This window comes from Ostrinia nubilalis, chromosome 11, assembly GCF_963855985.1.
Source record: "Ostrinia nubilalis chromosome 11, ilOstNubi1.1, whole genome shotgun sequence".
Lineage (NCBI taxonomy): Eukaryota > Metazoa > Arthropoda > Insecta > Lepidoptera > Crambidae > Ostrinia > Ostrinia nubilalis.
The window spans coordinates 8,271,276-8,284,262 of record NC_087098.1 but is presented as its reverse complement, the minus strand read 5'-3'; the positions used below and the strand labels follow the sequence as shown (position 1 = coordinate 8,284,262).

General features: G+C 37.0%; 1 protein-coding gene across 6 annotated transcripts in view; it reads right to left on the bottom strand.

The window, feature by feature from the left end:
• Positions 1-12,987, bottom strand: part of LOC135075868 (monocarboxylate transporter 10-like) — a 60,481-nt gene that overhangs the window by 6,631 nt on the left and 40,863 nt on the right. For all 6 annotated transcript variants that reach the window (XM_063970332.1, XM_063970327.1, XM_063970329.1 and 3 more), the window contains exons 4-7: positions 4,632-4,791; positions 2,763-3,070; positions 1,480-1,701; positions 810-947 (exon numbers count right to left, since the gene is read on the bottom strand). In XM_063970332.1, the coding sequence (XP_063826402.1) occupies positions 810-947; positions 1,480-1,701; positions 2,763-3,070; positions 4,632-4,791 (828 nt within the window). The remainder of the gene's footprint in view (positions 1-809; positions 948-1,479; positions 1,702-2,762; positions 3,071-4,631; positions 4,792-12,987) is intronic.

Here is a 12,987-nt window from a genome sequence, read left to right as displayed (position 1 = left end):
TAGTCTTAAATAAGTATTCAAGATATCTTGAACTCTATTTCCTTGTCTACAGTCATACTACAAGATATATTATAGTAATTGTTTAGAAATTCTTAAAACTACACTCTTAATTAGGGTTTAAGTCTGCCTTAAGCGTTGTCTTAACTCTGTCTCAGTGATTTCCAAAGGATTGTGCCCTTTTTTGCTTACCATTGTCTTGGGGGATAACTTCAAGATTTCTTGGGTGCGACTATTGTCTTGGCCAAGACAACGGCTGGAATTAGTCTATTAGTCTTCAAGATATCTTCAATGCCTTATGAAGATAATCTGATGCTACTTGGGCTATTACAGTCTGAGCCAATAAAAGACGACGCGCGACTATGGGAAAGAAATTATGCAAACATCCAGGCGTGGGGAGTGCTATGTAGTGGCTATAGCCAAATCCCCCCTATTGCTTGCGATTAATTATAAGTAGAGGGTTATCCTTCTGCAGTGGAGACTTATGATAATATAACAGTAACAAAATAATTTCTATAGGTAATTCTGTAACCCCTGGGCGACACAAATAACGATAATATTCAGGCGAAAGCGGAGCGTCTACGCGTATGATTGTCTACACACGTCGAGATAGCGCGAATCTTCAGGTTATAGAGATGTGTGTGGCCTAGGCCCTAGGTTATATCGCTATAACTTGAAGATTAGGCCGGGCCTAGGCCCTAGGGCTAAGCATAGATGAATAGGGAAAATGCCGAAAGGCATTAAGTCCGCCTTATGTACAATGTTTTGTGTGCATTTATGTTTCAAATAAATAAATAAATAGATATACTCACCTGAGAGCGGCACGCCGATGGCGATGGGCACGGCCTGCGAGCACTGCACGAAGCCCCACGTGCGCGCGAAGTTGCGCGAGCGCACGCGCTCGTACGTGTACATCTTCAGTGAGTAGTGGTAGCCGCCGCAGAAGATGCCTGGAGAAGAAAACATCATTGATAATTTAAAACTGTAAGTAGGTAGGTACAGTCAGCGTCAAAATAGTTCGCGTTCCAGACGTGTTGTGAATTTTTTGGCTACTTTTGGTGTCACGAACTAATTGTAGGTACAGATGCTACTTAATTTGAAGAAGAAACTCGAATCTACACCTGCGACTGCGACGTTTTTCATTCTTAGTTACATAGGTACTTTTTGTTTGTAATGGGCCAGAAACGTAGACGGACAGCCGTCGGTAATATCTCCAATTTTTATGTCTCAACAACTCGAGAAGTATCAAATATCCCAGTATAAAAACAAATACAACTTAAACATCAGTAATTAACTTTTGAAATCGAAACTGGACTGCACTTTAAAATTTAAGAGCCACTTTGTAACTGCTTATGTTTTTATCAGTTTTATGTAAAGTGATCATTATGGTTAATCATTGGGGGAGGCCTATGTTCAACAGTCCTATGGCTGTATGATGATGTAATAACCAACAAAATGCCTTCACTGATGTTGTATACTCACCATATACCCAAGCAAACATCACGTATCCCCTATACGAGCCCTCGACAGCCGTGAGCGCCATGGTTGCCAGTCCGCATACGAAGACCGCTGCTTGCGTCAGGTACTGCCGCGCGATGCGGCACTCGGCTGAGTTCTGCCTCACCAGTAGACCGAAGGCCGCGCAGCCCACCGCCCATGCTAGTCCTAAGTACGCCTGGAGAATCTCTGCTGTGTCGCCTAGGCCTGAAATTAGAGGTTTATTGATTCTTGGATCATTGCAGATGAATATGGATATTGTTTTTAAGATAAGACACGATAGCCTAGATTTGTAAACCTCCTAGAAGCTGTTATGCTCTCTCTTTTATTTTAGCAATCATCAAAGTAGGTCTTTGCTTCTGAAACACGCGCTTTTGCTAACATTGATGATGCAGTGCAGAATTTAGGTGGCTCCAGCACAGTTAAGGTGTGGACTTTAAGTAGGTACCTATGTGTTTTTATCTGACCATTACGATTTCTAACATCTGCACAGGTCGGTTATGACAAATGGAGAGATTGAAAGAGATTTTGGTAAATAAGTAATTTAAAGTGGGATTAACGGATTGATACACTAGTTAGAGCGTCTAAAGTGTCTGACAATGTATGAGGGTGTCCAAAGCTGGTGTCCTGAAGCCAATCCAGGCATCCAATCACTAAGATACCTAAAGTTTTATATTAACTCTACCTATCACTTTGTCACCATTCGGCAAAATGAATAACCAGTGAAAGTAAATTGCTAGCTGTAAAAGTAAATAATATTATTTAGGTTTACGTACATTTTACGAGCAGTAGGCACTGGTACGATTACTTGTTTGCCGACTTTGTCACGATAAACGTCTATCTGAGTCATAAAGTCACCTTTATTAGGTAGAAGTCATGTCAGGGTAATGCGGAATATCAACATTTCAGCTGAGTAACGAGAAAGCTAAATTGCTAAATAAATGTGTCCATAATATTATGCTAACTGACAGATAAATGAGCCATGTCAGAAGCAGTAGGTTTATGTTTTTTTGTTATTATGTAGAGTCATCACTGAACGACCATTTCTAACAAGAACTATTAGTGAATCTTCTAATTTAACCATCAATACTGTCTTAATAACTTACGTCGGTAAGTCGACAGCGTGTCGGTAGGTATTCCCAATCATTATATTATGTAGGTACAAAGTTTACTATTTAGATATTCAAGATGTAATGTAAACTTCTGAATAAAAAGTTTGAATTTGAATGAACAGCTTAGCCGGTGTAGGTAAAAAACAAAATACCAACCTTCTTCTTCAGCATGGTATGCCAAATAGAATATCGGCGTGTTGATCCCAAACGCTGAAATCCCCGTTGACATCAGCAGGATCCTCACAGTCTTCGACTTTAGCGTCGAGAAGTCGAAGAAGGGCTGTCTATCATCCGACTTGTTCCTGTCCTTCATTTTCCGCTTGATCTTATTTTGATTCTTGAGATGCAGTATCGCCCTCCGTTGAGGATGGTACAACGAAGCTGACCGGTAGAACGTGCCCAGGATGAAGGTAACGAAGACAACTCCTGTCACCGCTTGCAGCCCTAACCGCCAGCCGATGGCTCTGAAAACCGAATGAATTGGTTTCAAATTTCGTACCTCTTTCAGCTCAAGTATTTTTACGCAGCGACATAAAACTTTAAGGCTCGGTTTAAAGTGTTGACAAGATTTAATAAGTAAAGTAGCGTCTCGGTTTTACGACTTTAGTCATTTATTTGAGTCCATATTATACAGTTTATGTAGGATTTTAAAGCAATGGCAAGTCATTTTAAAAATTACTTACTTACTTTAAATGCTAAAAAAAGGAAATAAAAACCAAGGAGTTCAACAAAATTGGAACTAAAAACATTGCGCCTTATCTTTATTATGTAGCAATATCAGAGAATGTCACTTAGGTAATGGAAAACTTATAAAAAGGTTTGTATGAATACCTATTATAGTCACTAATTAATAAATTACTATCCCCTTCTTTAGGGGTAGTGGAGTTGGCTCACCTCGCAGAGGCCAGAAACGCTTGGACTAGGGCATGCCCGGGAGCCGATCCACCTACCTCTCTATCGTCTCAGAGGCAGTGGGACGAGCCGCTCTGTTTGCGTTTTCAGAGTGATCTATTGGCTTCCTCCGAAAATGCTGCAGAGCGTGCTCGCCTACTAGCGGTCTTTCAGGCAGAGTCCGGTTATTGGCTACATGCTCTCCCTTCGGCCAATATCGGGACTCTGCTTGACAGGAGTACACTGTCCCTTGCCATTTCCCTTAGACTTGGCGTCAAGACAAACCATCCCCATCGCTGTCGTTGCGGTACTCGCGTCGGTGAGTTAGGACACCATGGCCTCTCATGCCAAATGAGCGCTGGTCGAGTCTCCCGACACGCCTGCATCAATGACGTCATCCGCAGAGCTCTTGTCGCCGTCAATGTGCCAGCAGTTTTAGAGCCTAACGGCATATTCCGTGACGACGGCAAGAGACCTGACGGCATGACGCTCATTCCCTGGAAGCAGGGACGTCCTCTTGTGTGGGACGCAACATGCGCGGATACGCTTGCTCCGTCTCATACAGGAGGTACCTCCCTTGCCGCAGGCGCGGCGGCGGCCTCGGCTGAGTGCTCCAAGCGGCGCAAATATGCAGCTCTCAATGAGAGTTATATATTTGTGCCGTTTGGGGTTGAGACTATGGGACCATGGGGTCCAAGCGCTCGTTCCTTTTATAAGGAACTGGCAAAGAGGCTCACCGAGGTGACCGGTGATCAAAAGGCTGGCAGCTATTTTGGTCAGAGAATTAGCCTGGCCATTCAACGTGGCAATGCTGCCAGCCTTTTGGGCACCATTCCTGACTGCGGCGCTGGGGGTGAAGTATTTTTTATTTTGTAAATAGTTTTTATCATTAGTAATTTTTAAATTTTAGTTTTTAAGTCATTTTAAGTTAATGTAATAATATGATAAAGTAAAATTATTATTCTGGTTAATATTTTTAAGGAAAAATTTAATTAGTCACTAATGTATTTAGGGTCGTATCGTGTCATCATCAGTCATCAATGTTGTTAAGTCGCACCTTTCAACTAGCAGTTGAAGTTGTTACCACAGAAGGAAGTATCTATGTAGAAAGTAGGTAGTTTTGAAGTGACTTACCGTATGGCGCCTTTGATAAAGGTGGACATGACAGCTATGCCGAGCCCGCTGCCGCTCACGATGAAAATCTCCACCAGCTCCCGTCTCCGCTTGAAGTACTGCGCCACCATCAGGGTGGAACAGTCGCGCGTCAGCCCCACGCCTACTCCGACGACAGTACCTTTAACAGAAGTAAATTATGGAACTGTTATAAGAATAAATTTATTACCTACTTAATAAAACTTTTTTTTTTTTTTTTTTTTATGTGATAGGAGGCAAACGAGCAAACGGATCACCTGATGGTAAGTGATTACCGTCGCCCATAGACACCCGCAGACCCAGGGGCGTTACAGGCGTTACAACTTAGCCTAGATAGGTACTTAGATTCACTTAAATTAAAGTTAGTGTTAAGTAATTAGTGCTTTTGCTATAAATTGCTTCAATAGCAATTGAAAAGAAAATTCAGACTAAAATTTTCCAGCCGATAAGATATTATTCAGAAACAAATTAGAGAGGTCCCAAATTAATACTTAGGTAATTAGAGAGCAGATCGCAAATTTCATTAGGTTCAAGTTCAATAAATAAAATATAAGTTTAGGATGCTATTGAAGTTGAAGCTAAGGTTGAAGCGCGAGTAATAAGAAGTAGTTAAATTTATTTATAGAGTACCGGGAAATTGCTGAGACAAATTATTAGGTAGGATAGGTAGTGATTTTTTTAAATTATTTATTTATACATCCATCCTGTAGTAGTGTATGATCCTAATAATAACCCACAATAAGTAATCCTTGACTACGCATCCTAACATAAATCAGGTGAAACACTTACATTATCTACCAAGCTAAGATTCTGTAACAAATAGGTACAATCTTTGCTGAAATAACCCCTTCCCTGGGGTTCATTGGTGCTTACGATAACGTAAGAGGTGGTTCGTTTAGGTTAACGACGCTTTTCCCTTATTTACCCCATATGCATGGAAATTGGCTCTTATGCACGCGCGGTCCAAATTTACATAGATCTATCGCACTAAAATATTACTCAAGCTACTGTACCTACCTTAACGGAACCGTTTACCTAGAGCATTTAAATTGAGACTTAAAAAGTTTATGGATTTTAACTCTTTAATAAAAAATAACTTTATTGACTTTCTTATGGTGTTAAATAGAGATGAAACGGATATCCGGTAACTATCCGGTAGGCCGGATATCCGGCCTAAATTTACTATCCGGCCGGATACCGGATAGTAGCACACTATCCGGCCGGATACCGGATATTAAAAAACTACGACAATTTCCTATTAATAAAATGAAATAAATTAATCTTTGAGGTAATTTTTTTTTTTTTTAATAAATTCCTTTATTGAAGTTACAAGTTTTATCATTACAGGGTTTGGTACAACGTCTTTTAAGTTTATAAAAACCTGTATTAGAAGTGTACCCTCTTCTCTGTGGTAATAATTACATAAAAAACTTGTACATAACCAAAGAAATCACTTAATAATACTAAATAAACTAATAGTAACTTATTAACCATCAAGTTAAGCAGCCAGTGTGTGAACGAGTGTATGTGTGTGTGTGTGTGTGTGTGCGCGTGTGCGTGTGCGTGTGCGTGTGTGCGCGCGCGCGTGTGTGTGTGTGTGTGTGTGTGTGTGTGTGTGTGTGTGTGTGTGTGTGTGTGTGTGTGTGTGTGTGTGTGTTGTAATAATGTTTTAAAATTAAGATTAAGCACTAGCAAAGGATATTATGATTTTTTCTTTATCATTATAAGTTAAAGATTTCAGATATGACGTAACTAATGCTTTACATTCTATAAGTGATTTTGTGTAAATGTTTATATTACGATTAATTTTGTTGTAGATTTTTATACATTGAACAGTAAATTGTTTCGATGCAAAATTAAATGGCTTATAATACTGACGGCTTTTATCTTAAGTTCCAAAAAGTTACAAAAAAGCCATATTAAGGCCTTTCAAAAAACTAATTTATTTTTCTGAGCAATTCACTCTAATGACAAATACATAAATAGTAAATATCTGTCAATGTCGAAATATTTCCAAATAAAATAGGCGATCTTTTTTTCACTGATGGTCTGTGGGCTGAGTGTGAGTTTACATCAAACGCGCTCACTAGTGAGCGCGTTTGATGTAAACTCACACTCAGCCCACCGGATACCGGATATCTGGTATCCGGTATCCGGCCAAACAACTATCCGTTTCATCTCTAGTGTTAAATGTGTTTTTTGTTACGCAGGTTACAATAATTAAGGTCACTCTGGTGTTAGACTCTACAAAATGCTCCTGACCCTGCTTCTCTTGTGCCTATCTTTGCCCCAATCAGACTGATTGCTTTTCACATAAGATTCAAGTGAAAGACCCCAGAAGAAGATTCTTAGGTACATAGGATACAAAGTCTTTTTGAATTATGAAATGTTAAAACAAAATAATGATCTTTACGTTCGTATTTACTAGATTCATTATCGAGCATAAATTGAAGCTTTTGATAGGTTGTCCAATATTTAGTTTAATCACAGCACAGACTATTGAGACTGAATCGTATCATGGTTTTGTAAAACGGGTCTAAAAATGTTTTTGCTAGCTGTATCTGCTTTCATATGATTTGATGAAGGATACAGCGTATCTCCGTGAGGGGGACGAACACTGATGTGTCACAAATCACCGGTCGAATCACTCGAGTATGAAAATTGATGATGTGGAAATTATTCTAAACATGGCAACAAAACAAATGGTGGGTATCTTGTGCATGCAGTATCGAATATTGTTGCATATTTATGGGATATAAAAAAATCGATTAACTTCTCCATCTATACAATGGGGTGACTCAAAACGATCGTTCTTGATAGAGTGTTTTGGTTGGTGATTTGAATAACTTGTACCTATCTACACAGATTGTCAATGTAAATCGTAATAAAACATTTTCCTTTAGAACTTTGACTGAACCTTTACTGCGATTGCCAAAGGTTGGCAATAAATTCAAAACAGGTCACGGGCCCTATAAAATATCAAGAGGTAAAAACAAATATTTGTATTCATTGTAGATACAGATTCAGTTTTATTGCATGCATGAGGCAATGCATACTTCGTATCATGAGGTGGTGGTCATTGCAACGCTGCAACGATATAAAATATGCCTTGCACGGACAAGTGTAGTTGAAGTAAGTATTGTGAGTAGGTTTCTGCTCGAGCTTTCTCGAACTCGAGAAAACTCGAGAAATTTGGCTTCATTCGAGACGAGAAAAAAATTACCGAAGCTCGAGAATTCTCGAGTTTCGATTTTGAAGCTTTAATAATCTTGAAAGCTTATTTTCTTAGACAAAACTAAGTTTTTAATTATTTCATAGGTTAAAGTTGCTTTTAGACTGTAGACCAGTCTTTCCTTTTTTAACTGATTTGACTTGCAAGTAATGATCTCAATCGAAACTAAGTAATAATGTTCACCTACGAGTAGGTATGCTATATTTATTATGTATGTTTAACTCTGACTGATTTAAAGACAGAAAAATTTGTTAACTGTCTGTTAGGTTAGGTACTCGTACCTCCTCGTAAAGTTTATTCAGGTCGTTATTTAAAAAAAAATTAAGAAATTTAAAAAAATATTACAAAATTGTTTTTTGGTTTATAAAAAAAAACTATTAATCGTAATTTTGCTATTTCGACTTGTGTTCTTTAGAAAACAAGTGATTCAATTGTAACTCCAGATTTTCATTGTTATTTATCCTTAAAGAACACGCGACTTTATGACTTTTGTTCCTTTAGTTAATAACTAAGTTATGATTATTAGTTAATATTAATTATGAAAGATTTTATTTTTTGTTTCATTCCTTACCAAAATAAGTGGTACTAAATTCTAATATTGATTGTCGTGCGATAAACGTAGGTATATTAGATTAAAAAACCTGTGTTTTTATTAAATTTCAACCGATTTCAACAGTTTTAATTAAAAGACTCGAGACCCGAGAAAACTCGAGACTTTGGCCTCGAGAATTCCCGAAGCTCGAGAAAAAAAATAGGTCGAGAAATCAGAAACCTTAATTGTGAGTCAGATTTAGAATGTTTTCCTATTGCTTATTTTTCTCTATTCTCTAGCTAGATTTTTAAAATGACCCTAAAACAAATATAAGGGAGAGTCCGCTAATTTGGACCAGTTTTTTTCAATCCCATTTTACACATAGTTTTCTTTTGTTATTGATAATGTCCATGGTATATAATAAAAGATACATTATTCAACTTACTATTTCATAGGTATTAATTAACATGATTGTTGTAAATTTAGCACAAATCAACAAAGTACGAGTTCAGAGCTTCGGTCCAATTTAGCCAACCGGTTCGATAATTTGTACCACAGGGTTACTAAATTGGATTTCAATAAATTTCAAGCCTATAAAAAAACTATGGCAAAATATTATACGATACATTCTTAACAAATTAGGAAACGAAAAGGAACAATAGTTAATAACATAGACAATCGATATTGTTTTACACGTTATCACGATTTTGAGTACAAGTTTTGTAATTCCAATTATCGTAACGCACACTTGTACCTAATCTACTTTGCTAGTCTTTTGCTTTCATTTATTGTTAGTCAAACATAACTACGCTATTATAACTTCAAAATATTATTTACTAAAAAAAATTTCAAAATCCTTTGGTAAAGTTCCATACAACTTGATGTGGTACAATTTAGCCGACTAGGTGATAGTGCTTTTAAAAAATCGATAAAAAATATAGCTTATAAATACCGAAAAATGTTTCAAATAATTGTAATCCACACTAATTTACGCTTCTAAATAATATATTAGAAACACCCTGTGATTAAATTTAACAAAATTACAAACTAAACATGTATTGTCAAAGGTTACTTGAAAACAATGAAAAAATACTTTTCAAAATAAAACACACGTGTTTGTTGTCACGGCAAAAACCACATGGCCGATATTAATTGATTTTAGTTGTGTATCGCTGAGTGTTGCAATTACAGACATTCAATAAATACTTTACCAAATATGAGGGTGGTACAATTTACCCGGCGGTACAATATACCGAACTCTCCCCTACATAGTAAAATGTTATAACGCCTCATACCTACTCGTAGTGTTGTCACACAAAAATCCCTTTGGTGTAAAACTCAGTAAAAACTCTCTCTCTGTTTTCTTTCTAACCTACCTATCCCTTAAGACTAATCGCAGTAATCAACTCTTTCGTTTGTTCAAAAACGGTAACCGTTGTGTATTTATACCAACGTAGACTAACTCTATTTACATAATCACTGAAATTACGGCTGTTGTTTACGCCGTGTTTCCTTTGGTGTAGAGCAAGTGGTATTTTATCAACGGGTTCCAAAAGAACTCATTGATACAAGTGGTTTTAAACTCATGCCCTTTGGAATAAGATCGAGGTCATGAAAGCAAAGTACATAACTATCTCCACTGCAAGTAGTAGTTATTATTTACTTAAACACTTAAATGAAGAAAAATAACTAAAGAAATGATCACTGTTAATAAAAAACAATGGATGACAAATTGGTAGATGATTTAAGGTAATTGTCACATTCATCTGAACTAAACTGTTAAAGAATCCGGAGTAGGGTAGGTAGGTACCAGTACCACCCACTACCTTTAATCATTAAATCGTGGATATTTTTAATAAGTTACAAAATTTTAAGCTATTCGCTTATATTTTCTACAGGCAATTAAAAGGCAAATTACCTACAAAAAAAAACTTACCTACATACTATAATATTCTGTCTAAATATTAACTACGTTAAAAAATACTTTAAAAAGCATTGCATTTAAGCAATATTCTCAAGATGAAAAGCAATTGCCTATCACAGCTCAAATTAGGAACGAATAACATCACACTCGCTTCAAATTTGTTTCTAGACAAACTTAGAGAACTCGATCTGATTGGTAGACTTGCTATAACCCTGCAAGGGCCATCGAGTTTTATTTTCGTAGACTCAAACTTTTACAGTTTGAGCACTCTCACATCAAAACTTTATTGACTCGCCGAACATTCTAATTATCATAACAATAGAGATGTTATTGTGATCGTGGTGGAATAAGATGAGGAAATAACATTACTGGTATGGATTGGACAGTTTACACATGCTGAGGGATTCAATTTAGTCATAGCTATCTAGCTAGTCTCCTCTAATAATTTAGGTTTCTTTGATCAGCAATTGATAATTAGATAAACATTTAACAATAGACCATTACGAGGGTTTGAATAACATTTTAATGAAATAATAGCAGACACCTACGTAATAGTAAGCAAGCAGGGTTGGATAGAAATATTGACCCTTATTATAATTACTAAGTAGGAGGTACTGCTAAATTTGAGGCTGAATAGTATAGAATACCTGCTACAGAACAGTTTGGCCAAATATGGCCTATTTGGCACAACAAACTTTACCTATAGATAGGGACTCTACTACAGTAACTAAAGTAAAGTAATTTAGAATTCTGGAAAATGTTAAAAAGTGGACCACAGATCAAGCGGGCATCCATTTGGTCAGTGTTTAGCTGCAAATATGATACGATAGACGTGTACAGCATGCGCTGAGCCACATCTTGCAGCATCGGAAGCATTATCATCTAAATTGGGTCATTTCGCTGCACATCGGTATTGTATCAGTGACTGAACGTGCTCAATAAAAACATGGTTATCTGGTTTAAGGGACAGCAGGTCGTCTGAAACTACGAGTATAATCGGGTTTTTGTTTGAAAATCCACAGATTTTTCTCAATATTTTACCGCAGTGATATGATAAGATTATATAAAAAATATTTTCTTCCGTGTCGATAACTATGTCTGTAATATTTACATCTTTAACAGCTGTTGTTCCAAATTGCTTTCATAAAGTACGTACAATGGTATCATCATCATCATCATTTCAGCCATATTGGCCTTCCCCAATTTTTACAGTGTTAACAATGGTGTCATTACAAAATTTACAGTTTCATCGGAGGAAATTGACTCCCAGTTATGGTTAAAAAATGTGTACCTAAACCATGTCCTGTTATAATACAATATAGGTACCAGTTTGTTATCTGTTATCCAAAATTCCAAAGTGTGTCAGATCCTAATTAAGTTCCCAGAACATGAGTAGAAACGAAATGCAACGGGTTAGTTAGATACGGTCAACCATTCCCTTTTATTGTGGTTGCAGATAGCAAAGCTACCTTGAAATGAGTCGCGTAAAGTCACATTACACTGGTAAGCTTTCATACAGCTTACACTGTTATTATGTAAGCTCCGGTTAATAAGCACTTTTCTCGGAAAATTCGCTACATCTCGAGTTTTAAGTTTCATATTATCCGAAACCTACTTTGGTTAAATCGTAACTTGCACTAGGTATTTCTAAGGTTCAAAAGCAGAAATTCAGAGTAGTGTCCTTCAATTTATTTAAGCGTAAGAATTTTCAAAGGATGACGGCATAATAAATTATGGAATTGGGGTATTAAGATGTAACCCTCTTCTTTTAAGTCCATTTAATTAGTTTACCAATTTAGTAAATTTTCAGGCTCAGATAGGTTCTGGTGAACTGAACAAGCTGTATCATCCATTTGCATCTATTTTAAAACCGGACAGTCCTTTCAAACTCCACTCAAAAATGTCCGAAGAAATGGTTCGTGTAACTGGAACAGGACGCGGCTATTGCGTTTCAAAGCGCCACAGATTCCAGAGTTGCACTTGCAACGGAATACCCAAATAAATATTGCGAAAATTCCATCCGTCATATGTTTGATCTTATGATCGTGAGGTTTTGTCGTATATCCGCTTGTTTACTGAGCACCAATTAGCGGATACCTTTGAAGTCTGCTAAAACGAGTTTCGGATATGAATCTGATGAAATAAATTGAGCCGTCAGAGTGCGCGTGCGCTTTCAGGTGCATTAAAGTTCCATTTATTTGTGTTGGGCCGGTGTAATGCAGTAATGAATCAGTTATGCGGCGTATTGAGTTCTTAACGAGAAGACCTCAGTGATAGCTGATACGATCTGTATTTTTAAGAAGAAGAACTTTATAATTTGAGTGCTATTTGAGATTCTTTGTTAACAAAAATATGTAGGTACTGCCTATTAATCATTTCGAAGATCTACCTAGTCTAGTAAGTAACGTCTGGTTGTCTGCTTTTATGAAATTTATTTAAGTCTTCAAACAAAAATTAATTATTGCTTAAACTCACACCTTTTGATTTTCGAATTAGGTGGAGTACACTGCGATCCAACATCCAGCCTGATTGATTGCATTTCATTTTACCAAACACTTCCAAATTTTACGACCGCTAAAATCCTGAAGTAATCGATTCTTTTATGGCTACGAGTAAAAGTTTCAACTTGAATTCACTTCAGTTATTCCTT